The 25,086-nt window shown below is 40.3% G+C and overlaps 1 protein-coding gene across 1 annotated transcript in view; it reads right to left on the minus strand.

Moving 5' to 3' along the window:
* Positions 1-463: 463 nt before the first annotated feature.
* The window catches only part of RIMS1 (regulating synaptic membrane exocytosis 1), a 339,034-nt gene continuing 314,411 nt past the window's right edge, over positions 464-25,086 (minus strand). Inside the window, exons 31-35 of the mRNA XM_054194820.1 lie at positions 9,096-9,237; positions 5,519-5,631; positions 2,674-2,775; positions 1,435-1,574; positions 464-682 (exon numbers count right to left, since the gene is read on the minus strand). Coding sequence (XP_054050795.1) covers positions 464-682; positions 1,435-1,574; positions 2,674-2,775; positions 5,519-5,631; positions 9,096-9,237 — 716 coding nt within the window. The remainder of the gene's footprint in view (positions 683-1,434; positions 1,575-2,673; positions 2,776-5,518; positions 5,632-9,095; positions 9,238-25,086) is intronic.

Below are 25,086 nucleotides of genomic sequence, written 5' to 3' on the forward strand. Positions count from 1 at the left end.
TTAGCGTTGTGAGGACTTCTACAAAACTAGCAGAATCACATGGCAAAAAACTAGTGGAAGTGACAAGTACAGAAAAACTGCTGAAACACCAGGAAGGTAACACTGCTTGAGGGCTCTGTCAAAATGTGAAAAATACAACATTGTTAACAGAGTGAGAGCTTCCAGTTTGGCTCATCTTTGACTTAGGTCGAATCTAAAGGTCCCTCTCTCTCTTTTTTTTTTTAAAAATTTTTTAATCATTATAAGCATCGGTGATAGCCGCTAATAGATTGGCCGTTATGTGATATACCTTTGTTCTGTCAATTTAAGCCATCTCTCGCCAAACAACTCAGACATATTTTTGGATAACTACTACAAGCGAAAACAGAAGTGATTGTCTCTCTCCAACAGTGTTTTTTGATCATGTGAATATCTGGTTCCAATTGTTATCCTGGGTGACGTTTTTATTAGACAGCACCTGCTACTATGATCTAATGCAGGGAGGCCCAGTTGAACTTTCCAGAGATGACTGGGAAGCCCTGCGTGTCAGGGGAGTCAAGGTTGGATCCACTAGTGATGAAGGTGGAAATAATTTATACCAGCCTATTACCACACTGGACAGATCCAGTTCCTCCAGAAGGATCTGGGCAACTCCCATGAAGCATTTGTGGTCCATTCGGCCGTAGTCTCCCCAAACTATTACCTGGAAGAACGTAAAACACAGGTTCAGCATTGTCCCCAGACCCATGCTTAGATATTGAGATGTTGACATTGAGGTGCTGGAGCGTGTGCAGAGAAGGGCAACGAAGCTGGTGAGGGGTCTGGAGAACAAGTCTTATGAGGAGCGGCTGAGGGAGCTGGGGTTGTTCAGCCTGGAGAAAAGGAGGCTGAGGGGAGAGGAAATGGCCTCAAGTTGCGCCAGGGAAGGTTTAGATTGGCTATTAGGAAAAATTCTTCACTGAAAAGGCTATCAAACATTGGCACAGGCTGCCCAGGGAAGTGGCTGAGGCACCATCCCTGGAGGTATTTAAAAGACGGGTAGACATAGTGCTTAGCTTTAGTGATGGTTTTGTCGGAGTTAGGTTGACGGTTGGACTGGATGATCTGAAAAGTCCCTTCCAACCCAGGCAATTTCTATGATTCTATGTTCACTCCTGCTGTATTTCGTTACGTGTAGTGTAAGGAAAATGTTATTCTTAAGGGTGAATGATTGCTCCCTCTTGTGGGAAAACCTAACGGCAGGACAGGAGCGAGAGTCAACAAAAGAGAAATATTTAGTTCAGCCAGACATTTCGCAGGTCTGAAACCACAAAGCCACGAGGATGTGGTTGCTGGTATTTATAAAATTAAATGCTTAGTGAGTTGGAATGGATTTACGCATATTGCTTAAACTTAAGTAAACATGCAAGTGCTTCTCTAAATGATAGCCTAAAATGGGATTAAGAAGGAACTGACCTGAAGGACTTTACCCTGTGGACTTTCATCAAAAACCAGTGTCTGTTGGTACAAAGGATCAAGGGTCTTCCTTGCAATTCTTGTCTTCTTCTTCGCTATACAGGCTCCATTTTCCAACAAATACACTTTGACATACGGAGCTGCAAACAGAACACCATGAATTTTATGTTGGGACTTAAAAACTTGCACATTGCACATCTGAGCTGGAGGACAAATGCCTTAAAAGGAAGCTGAGTGGAAAGAAAATGACACACGTTATCTTCACTGTGTAATCTGAATACAATTATATACATCAAATAAATTACACAGCCCATAAGAAATCAGTTTGATTTTTATAAACTTTGAACGTAATGATCTAAGATGTTACTAGCAACAATCAGGCTTCATGTCTGTCATTTTAAAAACACTTTCCTTTGACAGGAATTAACTGTCACTGATAGCTACTCTGGAGCCTCTATGTATGTTTAGGGGTTGACATATTTAAAAAAAAAAGACTTTGATGTTTCATTGAAAGGAATATGTAAAACGAAGTCACTCCGATAACAGAGACATTAATTGCTCTTTCATCTTCAAGGATGATTGTAAAGTACCATTTTGGCAAAATGTTATCTAAAACAACTGTTTCAGTTGTTACAGTAAGTGGTGGTTGTGGTAGCGATTATGGATCTCCTCTAATAAAGATTTCTTTAAATAACTAGAACTTCAAAAAAATTCCTTATAAAATGATACAGTACTAAATCTCATTCATTATACAAATTAAGGACACTGGTGCTAGCATAACCTGCTGTCTTCTTGAAGCATTGTTGCATATGGAAGATCCTGGCATGCGGGGCGTCGTGGTGCTAAGCTGTTTGTTCAAAGCACTTTCATCTGTTCTCCATCTCTTGTTTTCACGTGGAACAAACGCAAAGGACTTCATCTACATTGACAAAGCCCCTCTGAGATGTAAGACTTGCCTAAGATACACAGAAATTATTCTGCAAATGTTCCTCCCAGAACGGGATGCTGAGTTGCTGAAAATCATTCCTTGAAAGGTGGCACGCGACTGGCAGGTGCAAGGTGGTAAGAAGTGGACACTGGTAGCGAGGATATATCCACGCACGCATTCCTTGTTGGAAAGCAAACCAAACAAATGCAAATGAAGTGACAGCTAATGACGAACTCAAAAAGTCTCTGATCCCCACCAGCATATTTCATATTCTTGTTTTCTCTTCTTACATTGTCTATTTTTTTTCTTACCTGGGGTAGATTTGGAGCCAGGTTTTTGTGTGAGGCCCCGGGCTCTAATGACTTCTACTTCTAACTGGCCCTTTTTATCCACCATTCCAATCTGGATGTCACCTGAGAGGGAGAAGAAAGAAGCCCACACTTCAGAGAAGCAGTATGGCCCGGGAGAGAGGGTACAAGAGTGAGAAACAGAAAGATTAGTTTGCTACTAGTCTGCTGCATTCGTGTGCTTGTCACCTCTCTTCCTGATCCCTTTAGTTTCTCCATCCTTGAACCAGGGCTAAAAGACATATACTTAGGGAGCATGGTGCCCTCTCTTGGTGTACGGTTTATGTCAGAGCTCAGTGTTTCAGGTCCACGGAAGCAGACAAATTTACAGCAACACTATGGTATAACCACCACACCGTTAATTTTGCACTACTGAATTATTTAAAGACCTCCTACCGCGGACTGTTGCCCCAGTGTGCCCATCACTGACGCGGTCCCACACTCTGTGAGCCTAAAACACCAACTCACACTCAGAAATCCCCTCGGCTGGAAGTTTCTGCCTCCAAGCCGAGACACAAGAGCTGGCAGTGCAAAGGCTCCTTGTCTGACGTAGCAGGAAGGAGAACTGCTGGTAGAGGCTAATGTTGAAACCTTCTTCTGTAACTACGATTTCCTGAATGGATCCCCAGCATAAGGCAGAGGCACCAGCCAGACGAGGCCACAGCCATAGCACAGCTTCAGAGAACGATGCCCTGCCCTCCAGGAGCTCAAAAGAGGTATTTTTTTTTTCTGCAAAAGTCTCCAACGAGTACAGGGGTGGCAATTTTCTCATTGTTGTCAATATTCCACACCCATTTTTGGTGTGAAGAAAATGATCCAAGATGTTAAAATAAGAAGCTGCTTTTGCTACTTAAATAGTCAAACTCGTTTCCCTGCCTGAGTTCTGACAAATGACATTTCCTGCGGAAAAAGGAAACGGCTTAGTCCGAGACCAAGCACCATTCTGATCCAGATCAATGAAATGCAAAGGAAGCTGCTGCTCCAAGTTTTAGATCTTTATGGTTTCATATATCATGGAATCAGCTGGGTAGAAATCTAACAGGCCACTTCTTAGAATAAAAAATGCATAATAAGACATGGGCAGCTACGTGATACCTGTACAAATCAATGAACCATACACATATCCATGAAACACCTGAGTATTTATATATTTGACATGTAAACTCTGATTGTCTAAAAAAAACACTCTCATAAACAGATAGTCCTAAACTATAGAATTTGGGGTCTGGATTTAGAAAGGCAGCATTATGAAATTAACTGGGCATGAGATTTTTCACATGCTTGTCTAACAGTATATTAAAGCAGTGTTTATACCTCGGTACTTGAGGTATGACAGAGCAGCAGGGAAGATTTTTTTTTTATCCATCAAACTTTGCTTGAATAAACAGACCTGAAAATTCCAACAAGCCTTTTTAAGAGCACGTCTCCGTATCGCATATCCAAAATAAAAACATGCGACAGGGAACCAGAAGGGGGAGCGGTAATACAAAGATTTTCAAATCGTCACTAGTGAAAGGATACCACATGGAAGGTCTTCTGAAAATTGAAAATCTTGAGCCTTTAGTAAATAAAGCAGTAAATAACGCCTTTAGCAATAAAGCCAAAACTTGAGCCTTTAGTAAATAAAGCAGTTCTAAGGAGTGAATATAAACGTATTACTCAAGTAATCTGCAGAAAAATATTTAGTCAGAAAACAAGACTAAAATAAAGAGACGGAAGAAATGTAGACCCTTGTATTCATACCGATAGAGCCACTTAGATTTTTATTGGGCAAATCATCTCACAGAATACCTTCTCTTTCAAAATAATAATAAAAAGTATGAATTTAACAAGTTTGGTGCTTATCAAAGCATTAGTAGCAGTCGTTTGGACTTAAAGAGCAACCCTTGCCCTAGGGGGTACTCAAAGGATTCTCAAGAAAGTTTCTGTCTGCTCCTGCTCATGATTGGGAACACTCTCTTCTGCGATTTTTCTTTCTGTTTCTCTCCTTTTTCAGAAGCAGCTCATTAGCCCTTCCCAGAGCTGATTCTCCCAAGACGCCTGTACTGAAGCATTGGCCATTTATAATTTCCAGCAGGAAATGTATGGTTAAAGAGTAGCGGATCAAGGACTCCTCACTTAGCATCCTAAAGGGTGTCTAAGAATTGCTCACACATAACCAAAAAAAACCCCTTCAAACCTTTCCCAAGATACTTGCGCGGTCCTGCGCCGTTGCACACCTCATACACTGATACCCTACTCATAACCCAGGCACGGCTAATGCTACTACAGGGAAAACCAGACTGGTTGGGAACAGAGAGAAGATCACAGATAGCCCCAGGCAGCTGCTGTAGAAAAGGATTTTATCTCTTCCGTGACAAACACTGGCTTTATCAGCAACTGATTATTGAGTATTGCAAACGTGGGCAGAAGTTTCACATTCTGGAGTGAGATGAACTAAACTTGAACAAGAGCACAGTTTGGCCAGAAACTGTCCGTCACCTCCAATATAATTTGTGGCAAGCAAATGTAAACTCTGAACAGCTGAGATTTTGCAGTGAACTACAATTAAAGAGCCACCATAATTTTGAGTAATATCTTCAAATTGCAAATGAGGTTAGCAGACACCTCACATACGGAGCAAATAGCATTATTCACCCCATTTTGGATGCTAGCACGCTAGGAATACCAGCAACTGCATATAGGACCTTCATGTTTACAGTGAAGGAAGCCACTTTGTAAAAGTCTTCTTGGTGCTGTAGTCTGGCCGTGTGTGCGTTAGTTAGTTGACTTATTATAAATTTAACAGAGAAGAACATACTATTCTTACCCATGGCAGGCGTTGCTAGCGTTTGTCGGCCTACTAACTGTGCGGGTCCAAGTCCATCGAGGAAATCACTAAATTGACTGTCAGCGCCCAGCCGTACTCCAGGAAATATTAAGCTGAAGGAAAATAAAAGCCGGTTAAGCGTAAGAACACGATTAATTTCTATTGTCCTACAGTATTTAACCCCAAAAGTACTACTGATCCAAGGCAAGCAGCTCAGGACGTGCAACCACAAATTGTTCTGCAGCATCAGGAACGAGCTGTCTCCCACAGACCCCAAAGAAGCGTAGTGAAATTCTGCACGTGGACCCAAAGTAGTCCATAGAACAAACCAGTTCTTGCTAACAAGTTATCCAGGAGCAGTGAAGAGCTGGCGGTGAATAAACTATGAGTGACCTTGTATGAGAAAATATAAAAAGCCTCATGAAATTTAATAGTCTACCATTCTTCATTCTTGAATGCTTGATTTACCTTGTAATCCTGTTTTATATCTGTACATACATCCAAACCCCATCCGCATTGGTTAGAGCAAACAGGGAAACCAGATGTATACACTCAATTAATCTGATTGCTGCAGCTGTTTAACGAAGCAGTAAACTGGCGGGTAGTACTAGTGCTGATTAGAGCTAAACCTAATGCCACTTCCTAGACAAAATATTCTGGTAGCCACATCTGGATGTACAGTTGGTACCCACCCCTCTTTCAGGACACAAACAGAACTGTAATACATTGGCACAGAGTATATGGAAACGTTCAAGGTCAGGTTGGACGGGGCTCTGAGCAACCTGAGCTAGTTGAAGATGTCCCTGCCCATGGCAGGGGGTTGGACTAGGTGACCTTTAAAGGTCCCTTCCAACCCAAACTATTCTATGATTCTATGTTATGTGCTTTTCCAAGCTGCTTTTTTGTATTCCAGAATCTCCACTTTCTTTTTAATAGATATACAGTCTCCAAACAATAACAAAAGAGACAAAAAGAGAGAGAAAGAATGACCCATGGTGGGGAGACTCAGCTTTGACTTCCTCATCACAATTATGAGGAGCAGAAGAACAGACTTTGAACCAAGTCTAGATAGCATCTTACCCAGCAGGACATCCACCACTTTTTATCTGCTTCTCCCTCAAAGGAAATTCCCTATTAGACTGGAGAAAATAATAACAAAACTTCCTAAGAAAAATATCTACTGTAAAAAGCTTTGATTTCCACAGATCAGGCTTATGTGCTCCAGTCGTTCAGTTCACACTGAAAACTCTTTGCAAACCCCAGTTAGCTGGACAGTGAAAGTCTGTTCCTCTCTTCAAGACTAACTGCTCTTACTAAGCCTGCATAAACCTATAGGCTGCCCGTAACTGAAGCTGGCCAGAAAATATCAGCACAGTGCTTTACATTAGAAAACTCCGATTTGCCAAAAGGTAAGCTTTTCACAGAAGTTTAGTTTTAAGAACTCTTTTTTTTTAAGAAGGTTTCTTTAGATGGAAGAGGAAAAGAACCTCAAGGTCTCCAGTTCAACCAACAGCCCACCAGTAACAGCACTCACCTAACCTCAAGATGCAGCTTCAATCCCACCCTTCCTGACAAGACACACAATCTGCTTTTCTCCCCAGTTCTACCTGTTTTCTACCTGTTCACTCTTGCCCCTGCTATGAAAAGTTTCTTGCTCATTTCTTTGGCCTTTTTCCCCAAAACATGTTACATTTTGCTGTGGAATGACTAACAACATTGAAAATGTCCACATGAGAGCTTTCTCACTTTTCAGACACCTCTAGCTATACACATAATAATGGAGGCTGTGAAGTACACATTCACCTTACTGTGCCTTAATTCTAATTCATTAAACTCCAGTTACAGGTCAAGCTGAAAAACATAACGTGATACCTGGGGTACCTCCTGTAGGAATCTGCCTTCTCAGCTGAGCTACACATCTGATTGGTCTTATGAAATGCAGGATGAGGCATGATACTGTCAATAAACTACATGACACTGGAAGTAAGTCAGTATTATAATGTACACACACACAAGAAAGGAAAAGTAGCCTGTGCAAACTTACTATGTATTTCCTAATTGTCATCGTTACCCGCCTACAGTAATGTCAAGAGCAAACTGCAGACAAAATACTACTCCAGCAACCAAAGTCAAGCTCTCACTGATTTTGATGGGAATCTCACAGAAGTGATGATCTCAAAGACGTTTTCCAACCTAAATGATTCTATGATTCTACAAGAGACAGGAAGAATCTAGCAAACAGCTTCGCTATTCTGAATGCAAGGTGCTGTCAAAAAATGTTTCATGCTCGCACTAGCAGTGACATCTGAAATTAAAGGTGACATTTCAAATGTTCAAAAAAGGCCCAGAAGGAGGAGGGAGAGAGGGAGAGGATTTTAGGATCAGCTGTGCATGTACCTCTGATTATCTGATGCAATTGTGTGGCTTCCCCACCACCTTGCAGTTGTGTCCACCTGATGTTCTACAAATAACCCAGTGATGCATGTGGGGGAAGTGATTAAACAGTAGAAAACTGTTTTATTGGTCATCTTCTCTGGGCAACATGTTCCAGTATCTCACCACCCTCGTTGTAAAAAAATGAGGGTGGCGAGATCATCTGATGATGGAGAAAGGGCACCTTTTCACAGCTCCTCGCCACCACCATGGCTGCCCCTGCCTCTTCGTGCCTTGTACAATGTGCAGTAACAATTCATAGAATCATAGAATGTGTTGGGTTGGAAGGGACCTTCAAAGGGCATCTTAGTCCAACCCCCCTGCAGTAAGCAGAGACATCTTTAACTAGATCAGAATTGTGGTAACAAGGTAAGCATATAAAAAGATGGAGACAAAGAAGTCCCAATCTCTCTTTTTTTTTTTCCAGGTCTACAGGGCAGATTTGTCTACACCCATTTTCCCCTTTTGTGGGGACGCACCTTCTAAGAACTCCCTAGTGACCACTGTGCCTTGGCACAGGCGGTAGAGTCCCACCGAGAGCTGGGAGGAGGCTGGAGTGTTCATGCACACTTTTGTGTCAGATGTGCCTTTGTTCTCCTTTCCTACACACTGAGTCACTTGGCAGTGAATGAAAGCAGCTGCCCCGTTCCCCACACTTTGCCTGATTTCAGCTGGTGGGGCAGCTGGTTTACGAATTACGGTTTATGATTCTCAATAAGAGACTTGGGCTGGCTCCAAACTAAACTCTCTTTGTGTACAGTATTACTGAACAGAGTTCCATATCACAGGGATTTACATACAACATCTGAAGTTTAACTCTGAGTTAATCCAAACATAACTCACAGAAAAAGTACGCCTATGTTTTGTTTTGAATAATGCGCTCTGAATTTAGTTGTCTTTTGATGAACAAAATGCCTCACTGGATGACATGGAAAATGTGAATCCCTAAGAAGTCTACTCTCAGTTTTCAATAAATTTGTGTTAAGTGCCTAAAATCATTCAGTTTTGCAAACGTTTCAAGAAGAAGAATCTGTACACAGCGCTATCCCGTTCAGCCAGAGCTGGGACCTCTGTTCACATCCCAAGTTTTCTTACAAAGATGAGAAACTTCTCCTACATTACTGATATTTTTAATGCCACTTACTTGCCCTCGGAGCTATAACTATTTATGCTGCCATCCGTGGATTCCCGACTTGGCTGTCGAACCATACGACTTCTCATCTCTGCTGCCATTCCTGTCTCTGTGCTTCTCTGTATCGTGCTCTTTAGCTTCTTGTTGCCAGCCTCTGAAAGCAGAGAAAAAGAAGCAATAGTTAGAATGACAGCTTAGAGCAAAGCCTTTCCTTGAGTTTTCCTCCCGGGAACAGTCATCGGACTTGAGCATTCCTATTTAATAATACAAAAAATTCTGATTGAAGAAGTAGCCTCTCTTTTTCTTTTGCAAACTGGTGGTGGCTTCTCTTTAAAAGGGCTGAAACCTGAAGATCCTTGTTAGGGCAAACTGTTAGAAATTAGGTGTCTTATTAATAACCTTTATACAGTTGGAATGTAGACAGGATGACTGTGACAGTGTCTGCTGACCACACGCACGGTAAGGTGTCTCTAGCCACCCTGTCAGTTAGGTTGGGTGGCTACAAAAGAAGTTACAACTGGCACAGAAAAAAAAAAAAGAGGGGGGAAAACGCTTCATGAATTCAACAGAAAAATGTTAAGTACTAAAATACATAGTATCAAAAATATAATAAAGTGTTTTGACCCAGCAAACACCACAGTTTTCTTAGTTTCACCACAGAAGTTCTTCAAAGTAAACAATGAACTTTACACAACTTCTGATCTCAGCATTTCCCAAGTAAAATAAACTCTTTGGAGAATCCGCGTGGAAGATGACGGACTCCACAGAGTCTAGGCTTGCAACTGAACGCTACAGAGCAATGCAAACCTTGTGAAATTGTTTGAAGACTTGATCCGTTTGGAAAAGCGTCCACCACACATTCTTTAAAATGCAATTTGAGTTCCACCTGGAAGGCTTCGTGTTACCCTTGAGCAAGGAGAGCCGCCAGGCCTTTACAGGGGTGGTTCTGAGGGCTGATCTACAATGAATTCTGCTGTCACGTGGCAGAAATTATGCTTCTAAATGACGATACTCGTTCTCAAAGACCTTTAATTGAAATAATTCCACCAAAGTCTCTATGCGATGTAATAGTGTGTGTTGACTTCAAACTCGGTGTCCTGTTCGTTTTCATTTCGTTCAGCCTGTCATTCGATGGGTAACATTAGTTTCTCTCAGGAAGTAGTAGATCTGAAAAAGTTTCACAGAAGTGCATGCAAAAAAACATTCTCCTGCGTTTGCCCCTTCCTTTCAGTGCCCCTTCATTCACTGTCTGCGACGTCTCTGCTTCCTTTTCGCAGTCTGCTCAGGGAAGCATCTGAAAAAGTAAATATTTCTTCCACCTCCCCCTGCTGTAGAGACTGAATTGCTCCAAAAAAATCTGCACTTTTCCTGTTTCACGTGGACATCACTGATGTTTGAAGCAGACAGATCTTGATCTCTCTTCACATGCAAGTTATGGCCTTGGTAGCCCCTGCATGTCCTGCCCCTTGCTTGGGGTGATTAAACGTGCTGTGGAGAAGAGCTGGTCCTTGCTCTTTGTGCCTGCAGAGCTGGTGGAGGGCAGGGAGAAGTCACACAGGAGAGAGAAGCTCCCCCTCCCCCTGAGTTATCACAGTAACCTCTCTCGAGTTAGCAGAGAGACAGCAAACATGGCCAAAGAGAAGAAGAAATAATTTGTATATTGGGCTAAGAAGAGACAACGCCACAGCAAAAGGGGCTGTGGTTTTGCTCTTAAGCCTTCTGGACCAGCGGTTGTTTATCTGTGGCCACCCAGCAGCAGAGAAATAAATGCCTCTGAGTGGAAGAAATCAGCTACTTCCACACATCCTCTAACTCCCTCCTGAGGCCAACAGCTCCGAGGTTTTGCTGTGGGCCACTGCAGCTCATCCAAATTCCTGGTCCTTGGTCAGCTGAAACCGCCTCATTCAGTGCTACTAAACGTGAGGTAGAGCAGGCGAGACAAGGTACACCAGGCAGAGCAGGCTCCACAGTGCAGGTGGCTGTGGAAGGTATTTGCTGGAACTTCAGTGACTCCGTATGTACAAAACAAATGCTACATTTTGGACCTGAGCTTTAAAAATAGATGGTGTGTCCAGCATATCAACGCTGAAAGGTAAGCTGAGCATCCAAAATGAATCAAAAGGCAGCCTAGGAAGTATAACTCACATGCAGAGCTCTATGCAAAGCAGGATTCTCTCATTTTTAGTAGCTACATTTGCCACCCATGTTGTTTTGTGCCTCTCTTTCTTGCTGGGACCTGTCTGAAAGTGCCTCTGTTTCCATCTGCTCCCAAAAAGCGGGTGAGATGATGTGATTTACCCCCTGACTTCTTTTCTGGAGCCATCTGGATCAGGCAGCATGACTGGAAGGACATAATATGGTAGAGTCTGAAATGTGGGCAGCTGAGTAGGGTTTCCTGTGAGTATTCACAGCTCAGGAAATGCGAATGATGAGATGCTAAATGTAGCTACAGGATCATCATGACCTGGGCACAAATTGGGAAAGAGATGGTGCTCTGGACCACTTGGACAACACGGTGGGTGTGGTGGATGCTGAAACTCAGAGAGTAGAGCCAGGCTGTTGGGAAAGCATAAGGAAGATCATATTCATAGAAATAATCCCTGTAAAAAATATCCGTTGACTAAATTACAGAAATGAGTATTTTAGCTTTGAGACACAGTAGAGATCGAAAATAGCATGTGGGTTTTTTTGAAAGAGTAATTTTATATTATCACGGATAACATCCATGTCACTGCTTGAACACACTTCTTTGCTCCACAGACTTTAAATGCACAGACCATGAAGTCGGAATCCTTGTGCACGGCCATAAGCAAGTCCACAGCCTTGTCTCGCTGTGCTGCAAATACCAGATTGGCTTTTTCAGAATACTTTCCAAGTCACTGCTCTCTCTCTTACTGTGCTAGATTCCACTTCTATTTTTTCTCGTCAACATTTTTTTTCAGGTTGAAGAGTAAAAAAAATTCTTCTGCCTCCTCTTGTAACTGCTACTAATATCCATACTGCTTCCTGGGAAAACTAGAGTCCTTCTGCATATTTCATGTTATAACCTCAGTCTTTAATATTCTGCGGTACACGTAGAAATGTAACATAAAAGTAACGCAAAACAGAATGGTAAAATACATCAAGAGTTCTATGGCATAAAGGGAATTGCTTTTGCCCATATGAGTAAGAACTGAAACACACGTTGCACAGGTTTTGGAAGTTTTAACCTTGGTCAGTTATGCGTATCATTTTTTTTTTTTGTCCACTTATAGCACAAAAAGTAACGAGAACAGTTTGTCTTGTTGAGGTACTCCTGCAAACTTCTCAGCAGAACCTGTTCTGCACGGGAGGGAGGTGGTGAGCATACAGCTGAGGTGGGAACTGCTGTTATTTCTAGAGGCGCCCAGGAAACATGAAGTCATTCTGGGATACAACTTCCAGTCCTGCCTTGACTGCACAATGAAATACAGGATCTGAACAATTACCAGTGTTTCTCCTGCTCTTGATAACGCTTGGATTTTTTTAAAACTTTCATTTTCATCTTGTATTACTGTTAATCTAGCAGTTCTGCATATATCTTTGGAACGCTGTCTTTATATGAACAGTACGAGTTAATAAAATACTTAAGTTCAATATCTATGCTATGACATATCAAGAAGATTTTTCTACTCTTGTCTGGATATCTATTGGAGAATGCTTGGTCCTGATTTTTATTAGTTTAACCCGCACAACTAAATTTTATAATATGTTACAGTTATTTGCCTGCACTGTGTAAATGACACTATATTCATCGTGCAGACCGAAGATAAACTGTCTCTACACTGAATACCATTTAGGGGCAAAATTTACTCCAAAATGGCCTGTATGCTTCTGTCTGCTGTGTCAATGGTGCAACGCTTTCTGCGTGCAGAAATGCAGACTGATGTGCATAAATTGCTTCTGAACGCATAGTTTAACAGGTACAAGCTAGAGAAAAAAACCTATTACAGAGCAACTGCGATGCATATTTTTGCAGATTTAATAACTGATGCAAAAGGATGGTAAAGCAGCCATCTGTAGCTACAAAAGGTACGCAGCTTGTAAGCATTCTGCAATTCATCAACAGCCTTGTTGTAGCACCCCTGCTGCAACACACCCCTGAGCGCGTGCGATGGGCTATTTCAGTCTACCTCTTATAAATACAGCCCATAGTGGTTCCTTTTTGGTCTGACAAGAAACTGGTCCCCGTTTTTGGTTTTCTCAGGCAAAAGTAAATTAACGGAGATCCTGATCTAAGTAATGATGAAGAGCAAAAAGCACGCTTGGTAGTGTATGCGCTCCCATTTGCACAAAATATCAATGCAATTGATGCGTCCCCAATTTCTGTACTTCCTAATTACCTCCAAGTATAGCAGCCAGGAGCAAAACACTATTGACAACAGAACTGTATTTGCGAGAAAGGGTCAGTGATAGTAACTATAGAATTAAGGTGCCTACGAGAGATACCTCAAGGCTAGCTTTATGTTACTAAAGGCATCCAACTCAGAGAGGACAATGTCAGGACAAATGCCCCAAAATGGCTTGTATCCGTGACTGCCCTTAGCAAAGGCACGACTGCACACGGCATCCCCGTTGGCCTGGCTTTTCCTTTGGGCTCCATGTTGTGCCCGGAGCAAATTACTACATTTTGCTCTTTTTTCAGTATAGTAAATCTGAAATAACGTAAGGGGCTCTGCCACAGCCTACTGGAGTAAAGTTTTTATCCTGTGATGCCACGGTGCGTATTACATGCCATGGGATGAGGCCAGGAGACATACAAGAATATGCAAGAACATAAGCTTGGTGACTTAGTCACTAGGCCAGTGTTAGAGACCTCTGTAGGGCAGAAGGTGACAATCCTGACATGGTCTTCTATGTACTGCCTGCAGGGAGAGGTGCCTTGAGCCAGCATTGTCCAGAATCACACCTGAGGGCAACTAGTTGGTTAGCACCAAAAAAAAAAAAGAAGCAAATTTACACACATGCAGCACCTGGGTATGTGGTGTGGAAAACTGGTTCAAAAGAATGCTCCAGAGAACAAAGCGTACACCTCTGCTAAATCCACTAATGAAAGAGATAATAAGGGTACTAATACTCAGTGTCATCCCATGACTCAAGGGCAAATTATTCGCGGTGTCAAGCATGCTCACGTGTTCAAAGAAAGCCTAAAAGTACTAACAGCTCCAAGCCAGCTCTGACTGAAACCTGGCAGGCCTGTGGCCATATTGCTGGTTTGCACACTGCCTGTGCGAGACACCAACAAGATTATGCCAGCTCGAACAGTAAGGGTCATCCTCAATTCAAAGAACTATAAAAAGAAAAGCCAAGGGGCACATTTCCTTCTGGTCCTTTCTGATGTGTTACCGATTTTTACAACCTCAAATCTGGCTGCTTGGAGACCTGCTGAGTTACAAGTTCTGCAGCATCCCACTCACTCTGCATGTAGCACTCTTAAAAAACAACACAATATATTTACACGTGAATTGACAAAGTGCCCCTCGGCTTATAGTCCTAAAACAGAGAAAGATGAGAAGAAATGATTCAAACGGCATTTGTTCTCCTGCATGTGTACATCTTTCTGTTGAACACAGCAGCAGATTGATCTCAAAGATGAAAGTGCATGGTGACTATAGACGGAAGATAAATAGTAAAAAATAGGACATTTAAATACAGATGTTTCCTAGACTTTATATCCTGCAATATGCCACTGTGTTTTCCATTCTGTGTATTCTGCTGTACTCTCCTGAATATATAATGCTGTTTATAAAAAGACATCTGAAATATTGCAGTAATGGTCTTTTGAATGTTTCCTACAACTATCACACAATATATTCAAATAAAGGAGAATGCTATTTATTTTCAGTGGTGTTAGATCCCAATGTTTAAAATCCAAATATCATAATGTACTTTTTTCCCATTTCTGTTTATTAAAACAAATCCACAAACAACATTTATACTACTATAAATAAATAAAAAAAATCCTTCTAGAAAGAACAATCCCCTTTTCAGCTGGGATAATTTATCAAGGTGTATTTTTTTTGCAGGAATTTGGAAAAAACTGTATCTCATAACTCTACTTATAAATTCACACATTCAGCTGGCAAACCAATTTCACTCCCAATAAATATTTTCAGATAATACAAAACAGATAGTGCAATTAGTCTATTAATACACACAGTATTTTTTTTCTTACATATATAGAGACAAAGGAAAAGAAAGCACCAGTCCTAACAGAAGGAGACATCACTGAAATGCTGTTAACAGTTGTATTAATGCTCTGATGGCATTTTCGCCGGTGCACTGCAAAATCTCAGCTTTTGACTGTTATTCATTGAAAAGCAAACTTGCAAACTCAGACTCTCAACAGTTTGCACTCAGATGTCGAAGGAAAGTAACTTTACTTATCCAACAGCTCTTACTGACTTCTGCGAAGCTGAAGTAGTACTTTGAGAACAAATGACAAGAACTGCTTAAGGTCCATGCTCAAACCAAAAGTAAACAAGAACTTGAAAATCAGGCCACTATTTACTACCCGACAATAGCCTCAAAACTTTGAGCAACTCCTTTTACAAATCTTATCTCCTTAAGAAAAGATGGTCTTAGGCATATTTACTGAAAAAAACCCACCAAAACATAAAACTAAGCATGTGTTTTTGTATGATTATCCTGCTACATATAATTTTCCCATGTCAGGGAAGAAAATCTTTATCTAACCAGGACGTTTGTATCTTAAGGAAAAACAAGGGTATCTGGTCAGAAGAAGTTCAGTTACAGCTTCTGAAATCACTAGTATTTTTTTGTCCGTCGTTTTTTACATTAAAAGTTTTGTCCACATAACTTGCAATGAAGTGAAATGAGCCACTGTCTGTCAGCCAAAAATGAGGCAATCAGTGATGATATATGGTAACGAGTTTTTACTGCTGGGATTGCACTAAACACTCTTTATAAACATACAGAAATAACAGCATCTTAATTACCTTGTTCACAGATATGCAAAGAGCTATATAAAACCAGAATATGCCAATGACGCTGATAATAGGTATACATGCCTAGTTCTTCAACACTTAGAGCCTATTTCAGTGAAATTCAATTAGTAACACAACAAAGTCATCCTTCCAACAAATTATTTACTATATAAACAGTTTATAAAATTTCAAGCACTCATTTTCTCATATACACTTGGCTTTGTTAGACTGGAGGAGAAAGCGAGATGGAATGAAAGAAGCAGCTCAGATGAGCTGTTTGCACTTCAAAAGTAACATTTTTACAGCAAAACACAGTGTTATATTACAATGTGATTTATTACCGGCCAACCCTTAGAAGAGAACTGGCATATGGTATAGAGATAACATTTGTCCACTGAAAGGGTGCTGGGACACAGCTGCCAGTTAATACAGGAGGGGAAAACAAAACTGTAATGCACAAGAAAGTAGAAGAGATTCTTCAGAGAAACTAAACCAACATTTCATTTCTTTAAGAATTTAAACATGTTTAAGTAACTGCGTGAAGTCTTTTTTTTGGTTATAGGCAGCCGTTACAATTTTAGTAAATTTGAGAGTGTTTTTTAAATAAGAGTCTTCACAATTACAAATACTTCAGTATTTATTATTAAAAACATAAAATAACAGCATGATTACTAAAACAAAATGTTTTACAAGATGATATCACCAATAAGACAATTTATAAGACATCGCTAATAAAATACTTACTATTGCTAAGCGTCTTCAAAAAATTTTCTGAGAACTATGTGATGTACATAATGGCAACTCAAAGTCTAATTACTTTAATCATTTCCATAAAAACTGTAAATTAAAACACTATCAAAACCACTGGTGCCAAAGCATCTTCTAGGAAAAAGATGTTACGTGCCTTTTTATACAGGTGAAAAGTTTCTGAATAATAACTCGAGCCTAATTTAACGGCACAGCATGCTAATCAGGAGACATTACAGCCTCAGAAAGAGTCCTCTCCTTTTTTCGCACAACAATTAGCATCCTGTTGATTGTTCAGAATGTTCTGTACCTTTTCTGTAGTTTGCTTCGTTCAGGCTGCAACTCGCAAGCCCTTCCGGTTTTATTTTACCACTACCAGCACCTCCCAGGTGGGGATTACATTTCCCTTCAAAACCGTTACTAACCTGCCTTTAGAGATCATTTCCAGTGTGTCAGATCAAGGGCGGATCACACTGACCCAGCTTTTTCCTTAGTGACTGTAGCATTGCAAAGTTATAACCCCGGACTAACACCCACTGCTGCATTACACTAATACACAGGCTCACCGCAGCAACACACAGAGAATACAGGCTTACCTCTGGTTTAAGCAAAATCAAACATCGGCTGTGATCTAATCCTTAGCGAGCAGCCAGCACCTAAAGCCCCTTCACCTTTGTTTAAATATCTCGTGCTGTTTCTGGGTAGAATAAACCTCTGGGGTCCTGGCGTTGCCTCTCCCTCCTTCTCCCGTAACCACTTGGCACCGCAGCGCTGCGAGGAATGATCAAGTTGCTTCACTCACAAGTTCCTTTTACAACTGTGATTACATTACAGGGCCTTGCGGCGAAGAAAGTACTGAACTACCTGCCAGCTAGCACTTCATAATATATTGCCGAAAGGTTAAAAAATTCAGGCAGCAGTGTATTTTCTAGTGATGTGCAAGTAGGGAAGAGCACAAAATATTCTTGGCAACCTTGGCTGATGCATTTTTTTAACGCTGCTGTTCGGAACTGGATGAGGAGAGTCAGATAAACCCAGAAACACTTTTCTCTATCTACCCTGGTGATTTCGACTCATTTTGCATGAATTTTGGTACCGCACCACCTGAAAGGCTGCAAAGCTGAGAAAGCATCAAATTAGCATTAAATACAGTTACACTGCAGAAAACTCTTAATGATGTGACTGTCTTAGAGGGACCTGAGCACTCCAGAGTTAAACTTGCACTGCCTCCTAAGTGCCCACGTGCATTTTGAGACCAGAACTTCATCACTGAATTACTCCTTTCATCTTTAAACTGCATTTTGAAGAAACAGACTTTGCCATATGGTTGTTTCCAGGTCAAACAAATGGTTCAGTTTTTCTGATACTCTATTCCAAAAATGTAATACGCTTTTGTCTTGCACTTGGTTAAGAATTAATTAATTTAACACACCTTTATCAAGTTGGCCTTCAAGCATTGTAGGGACCGATGTGCTTTCTCTCACTCTTTTTTACAAAGAAAGGAGGTACCCAAACTAATGTACACAGTGAATTTGGATATCAGGTTGATTAAAGATAGAAAGGAGAAAAGAAATGACTCAGCATTTGCCAAGCAAAACCAAGAAAACTATTTCCAAAAGAATCATAGAATCATAGAACTGCCTAGGTTGGAAGGGACCTTTCACATCGTCTAGTCCAACCATCGACCCAACACTGACAAAAACCATCACTAAACCATATCTCTAAGCACCACGTCTACCCGTCTTTTAAAAACCTCCAGGGATGGTGCCTCAACCACTTCCCTGGGCAGCCTGTGCCAATGCTTAATAACCCTTTCAGTGTAAACATTTTTCCTAATATCCAGTCTAAACCTTCCCTGGCGCAACTTGAGGCTGTTTCCTCTTGTCCTATTGCCTGTTACTTGGCAGAAGAGACCGACCCCCACCTGGCTACAACCAAAAAGAATTATAATGGGAAAAAATGAAAAACATGCATGCAATAAATTTCTCTGCAGTGGATCTTCAAGTTATGGTGAAATTCTGATTGTTTTAAGTATCATAAAATGATTAATGAGAAAAATGCCACAAATGATATTGTGCATTTCAGCTAATAAACATATAACAGGACTTATGATTGCAAACACTGTATAGGCGACTAACAGATTCAAAATCCTCCACAGTAGGGATGCAGTATATCTCACGTCACACCTATGCAGAAATGTCCACCTATTCCCATTGCACAGGCGCAGATTTCCTACGTAGTGCAACAGTTAAAGTAATTTGTACCTTGCTCTGCGGTACGCATTTAGAAATGACGTTCTGAACACCACGGAGAGGGTAGTTTACCACCTTTTTGAAAAAATCGGTAGTCTTATCGTATGTAAAGTCTCTCTCGTGATGTAAGTTTAAAACATTGAAAAAGCAAAATGCAATTAAAGGGAAAGATTCCTCTTCCAAAGATCAGTACAATGCCATGGTAGGAATGAAATGCTGATGGTGGTAGCTGCTAATGCGTGCACGTCACGCTGCCGAGAGGTGCCTTCAGCGTGCGCGTGGCAAAGGCTCCGAGACCAGGCTGCCACGTCGAGCAGGTTTACACAAAGCTCTGCACTTACGGCAAGTGTGCAGAAGGTCCTCCCCCCTCAGGCTCTTGCTTGTGGAAACTCAACAGAGGCTTAAAGTTTTAACCAAAAAACAGGGAGGGAAGGCTTTCAGGCCATAGGCTCCCCAAAAGCCCCCACTTTGGTCACAGCCTCCGTTACGCTCCTCCTAGTCCCAGGAAAAATCATTCCTTATATTTCTTATTTGTATAATCAAAAACCCTTTCAGGATTATAACTGTTCGAGCTGCTCTTCTGGGTCTGTAAGAGAAAGGCAGACCAAAAGCTTGGCTTGTTCCTCCACCACTGAAGGAAGGACAAATTCGAGCTCCTCTGCCTCCTGAAATATTAGCCTCGGACTCTCTGCAGAATAAATTTTTCTGGGCAGCTTCCAAAGCACCACATCCGAAAACAAACTTTCATTTAAACTTTCTACGTTCCTAAACACAAATTAGCGTGTTGTTTTTGCTGCCTTGTTTGCACTGTCGTACCTGGCATCACCATCAGCGATCCCACTCCAAGTTGCAGCCACACTAAAATGCAGCCATGCTCTTCTCCAGCCAAACTACTTATGCTAAGGTTTACTTCGCTTTTGAATTTCTTTTGCACCACTTTTGAATGTGGTTTTTAAATGTGACTATATAAAGTCCCAAGCCAGATGTGCTGAGATGACCTAAGGACCTACCCCTGTCACATCTGAGGTAACAGCTGCCAGGAGAGAGGCTAAAAACTCAGGAGAGGCTCCTTTTTTTGGTCAGGTCAAATCCGCTTAATGACGGTCCTGACGCAAAATTTATCTTTTTAGTCAGCTTTTTATCCACAGCAGTAGTTAAGACAGGTAAGTAGTGAGAGAGACAATCGCTGAATGTTTCCGTTTTAAAATAGCATTCAAACTGGTTTACATTAGTCGCAGCAGTCAGTATGTAAAAACACCTACGGACTTGGAGAGTGGATCTGCGCTACATAAACACCGCATAGCTGTAAGATATAATTGTTCCCCTTGTGTTTATAATATTGACAGTGGACAACCGTACACGAAGACCAGGTTTAGAGACAGACCGTTCAGCCAAACTGCCCAAATGAATGCTCTGGCATAACTCCATTTGAAATCATAAGGTTTGCATCCAATATTGCTAGTTTGTGTCCATTATCATCAAATGCGCACTGAGGAAAATTCTACTGATAAGACGCAAAGGTTCGACTTTGCCGCAGACAGACACCAGCACAAAAATTTGCCACAGCGTCAGTATTGCTTTGATTACTGGGCAAGGGATAGATGAGGGATAGATAGAGCAGGATTTTCTGTAACACCTTGCCTTTTGCCATTAAAAATGAATCCAGGATATTTTTACAGGTCTGTGTGGCTGCCCATTCCCCATTCTCCTCAGCTCTCCTTTCTGGGTTGCAAACCTTGCTTAGAAAGGCTTTCCTCTCTCAAAGGCAAAGGAGACGAGACAAGAGCCACCAGGCAGAAAGGGTACCAATGCAGGAACAGTTGTTCTGTGTTTCCTTTGGTAAATTATGGTAATTTTTCATTCTATTCATTACAAAGCAAGATTTCTTTATTGTGACTGTTGGCTTGAGTGCTAATAGATTTCTCATATAATTAATCTTTTACAAACATGATAAAAAGCTACGGAAAATATAAGCACAAAAGAGAATTAGCCATATACTATAAATGAATATTTGAGATCATCTGAATTACAGCCAATATATTTAAGCAGATGGCAAATTTTAAAGCCCTTTCAAACACAAGGCAGGATGAGATGGAAAAAGAAAATGAAACGGTGCTACTACTGCCTATCTCTATAGAAGAAAACAACTTTCCGCCTGCAAAGTTCTGGTTATTCCTGAAGTGAAAACACTTCCAAACTGCTACGCCAACTAAAACACAGGGTGACTTGAACTGCGACTTTTAATGCAACGGCGCGGGCATATTTGTAAGTTCAATGATTGAATGAACTTTTCTTGAAATAATACAATATCCACAAATGTTGCTCCATGTATGGTAATAACGGACATTCCAGTACAATATGAAGCTAATTCCAATACTTCTAAACTGCTCAAAAGGCCATTTTCCTCTTTCTGTATTATCCGAAAGCAGAGGCTAACATTTAGCGTTACATTTTCCTGCTGTTTTGATATAGAGGGCACTGACAAACCGATCGCAGATGAAGAGGTGACAATCATTTTAAAATAAACTGGAAAAGAAAAATTATGTATGAACATTGGCACTGAAGAAAATGAGAATGGGTAGCAGAAAATCAAACAGCTCGGTACGGAGGGAAACCTTCAGATCCGTATCATAAAAATGAACCTGAAAACCTACAATAATGAATCACGTAGTCTGAACCACAGATTTAAAATCCAATTTTACTTGCAGATAACACATAGAAAGATGGCTCCCCAGAGTACATGGCACAAAATTAAAATATAATAAATAAACCTTATTTTCATGTTCCTAGGCTTACTATTGGTTAAACAGAAACTTGCCTTTTACAGTAATTTTTGTCTCTATCTTAGCATAGAATAAACCAAGCCAAGCAGTACTACATCTTTCCAGTGATTTCAATATATATTAGCTCATGGATGAAGATCATAAAATACAAAAGTAAAACAAACTTGCCTTTCATAGCAGGATTACACCATGGTGCTTGAATCTTGCAGGGCTAATGGTTTGAAGGTCAGGCTCTTTGGAACAGATGCACTAATCTCTTATTATCTGTATATTACACAAATTATTGCAGACAGTATTTTTTCTTGGAACTGACAGATAAAGCTCTATTTGCTGCTCAGGATTACTACGATCATTAATGAGAGTGCTGCTTTTAGGGTGTGTTCACGTTGTGAGAGGTTAGCTGTTATTGAGTACAGGCTGCTCTAAAAATAGCACTGGGCAGTTAAATAGTAGTCAAAAGTGAGATGGGTAAATTCTACGCAGGTAAGACATTGTCAAAGTAAGGATTAAACACAATATATGCACAGAAAAAATCACAATCAAAATCACATAAGGTAAAACTTAAGCTCAAAACACGATCTTGCTCTGTCATTATGAAAATACTCTTTAAGGAAACGTGCAATTTTGTTATTATAGCCTCTATAATGTATCAGATTTTAAAATGCCATGACTGCAACAGAATCTAACATGACAGAATATTGGAGACAAAACAAGAAACAATAAAATGTGCATAAAGCCTGCCTCATTTATATAAAAATGATATTACTACCCTCCTGAATAAGTAAATATTGGATGGACGTAATAACACTAGCTTTGGCAGGTAGCCTCTGATAAAATCATAATGAAAGGTGACATCAAGAGCACGCAAATATCACAAAAGAAAAAGTTTGGTAAGTTCCTTGATAAGTTAAATGATATAGCTACTGCCAGAATAAGAAACAATATAAAGTGACCTTTAATAAGCTTAGGTAACATAAATAGTTAGTATAATAACTATTTCAGAGCATTTAAATAATAACAACTATACGTTATTAAATATCCCATCTTTGGACTATGAAAATTATTAAAACTAGCGTGTCAGGTATTAGAACAAGGGTATTTTTTAGAAGGAGACTGCAATCACAGGATTTACCCTATCCATTAGTGATGCAGCACTGAAGAAATGTAATGAAGACAATCTCTAGCTTCCTTTGAAGTGAGTTTTGATGTGCATTTCGGTGGCAAAAGGAGCCAATGTCACTGAAAGATGACTCAAATCTAAAACTTATTTTACTTTCTAATTCTTTCATACAATGTGCTTGATTGCATACAGTTTCCAAAAGAATATATATTCACAATATCTCCTTTTTTGCTCAGCATTGAATACACGTATTTAATTTTTAACAAAAAGAACACATTCTAGAGGAAAATTGAAGGCATTTCTCTCGAGTCAAGAACTTCCAATATACAGGCAGAAAAGTTCTTAGAATAATTTATGTTTTCTTCCACAGAAATTTTTAAGTAAAAGTAATCTCTCCAACCCTTGATTGGACGCCATTGTCCAGTGGTTTGGTTTTTTTTCTCTAAAGACTGCATTATATGTATGCCAAGTTGGGAAAGAGGAAGATGCACAATGAACAAAGCCTTTTCAAAGGCATTAACTTTTCTATACATCTTGCTGTCACCTTCAGAGGAAATTTGGGCTACACAGGCTCATTGACTATATCAAACTAAACATAAAAGCATGGGTAATTTAAACCAAAATCAAAGTGCAAGGTCCTATTGAATATTTCCTTTCCCTCTGTACCTGGAAGTGGTTTTTTGTGTCTTGCACACTCATTCATATTTATGTCTTACATACTTCACAAAAGCATGCAGAATTTTCACCAGAGTCCAAGTTCAGCATGTGCAGATCTCCACGGGACTATTCCTGTGAAACATAGAGAGGACTGGACTTCTTCCTCATCTAGATCCTTAATGCATCGTATTTTAAATAAAACTTCCAATACGTTTGTAATGTGACAATATGGTATTTCAACAGTGAGGAAAATAACGCACCTTAGAAAACAAAGTCAACTTTCCCATAAGTACCTGTTCCAGCACAACAGTGCCTGAAAATCTGAAATAATTACAATTACCAAGATACTAGGATAGGATTTATATAAAATAATACTATGTTTTTAACATAACTCACAATCCATGAGTTTATAGAATGTTCGGTTCTATTTAGCCTAACAACAGAATAAGAAATAAAGCACCAACCCACAATCAGGGTGAAACTCTGCTCTGCTTTTCTGCAGAATTACAAAGGGAAAGGAGAACATCTGGTACACACCTAAGCGATCTCTTACCATGCCATCTTCCTATTCAGCAAAGCAGGTAACCACAGTATTTTCAGGTATTCTGTAAAGATAACTTATGACAGTGATAAGCTATTATTTTGATAGAAAAACTAGTGATATGAATAAAAAGATCTTGTCACAGAAAGTTCAGCACTGTGCCATCAAGTCAGATAACAAATGTCACCATGCTGTGTCCGAAGTACATGAGCTGAAAGAATGGTCAACAGGATGTGAGTATAAACACACACATTTTCAAGGCTATCCTGTGATGGATGAATCTCTTTGTAATTATTTTAATTTTTAAGGAGCTGTTCAAATCCCTTATGCATTTCTTCACGGTTCAACTGAGTTCACCAGATTAAAGGATTTTACAGATCTTCCAGCGAAGTCATAACTCAGCTTGTGGTCAACATACCTTTTTGATAATATCACTAAAATATGTCAAGTACTCAGGTACCACTACTTGCTCATTTAGCTAATTTTACACTGCAGAGAATAATCTATTGTATTAACCTTTAAAGCAAGTCCTTCCTGGTAGAGCATTTAATTGAAATCCCCCAAATTGAAACGTTCTTACTAGGAGGATACAAGAAATGAAGATGCTAAATGAAGTCAAGGATGCTCGTATGCACAACCCACGTTACATCCCAGCAGCACAGAGGTGAGTCCTACTATAACATGTTGTAGGGGTCAAATATTATATTGCTTTCAGCCACAGATTCCCATTTCAAGAAAGCTAACACTGTCCTAGTTTTGTATCGTAAACATTATTAAACATGTTTAATATGTAAATGATATTTAGACACGCTTTAACGTAGGGATGTTTAAGGTCCCATGGAATCTTTGCTTAAAAAAATACCCCCAACTAAAGGTTACACAGACGTGCTCACACACATCCATGCACACTCTGTGGGCACTCTGGGCTGTTTCTTTTC

This window comes from Rissa tridactyla, chromosome 3, assembly GCF_028500815.1.
Source record: "Rissa tridactyla isolate bRisTri1 chromosome 3, bRisTri1.patW.cur.20221130, whole genome shotgun sequence".
In the NCBI taxonomy this organism is placed as follows: Eukaryota; Metazoa; Chordata; class Aves; order Charadriiformes; family Laridae; genus Rissa; species Rissa tridactyla.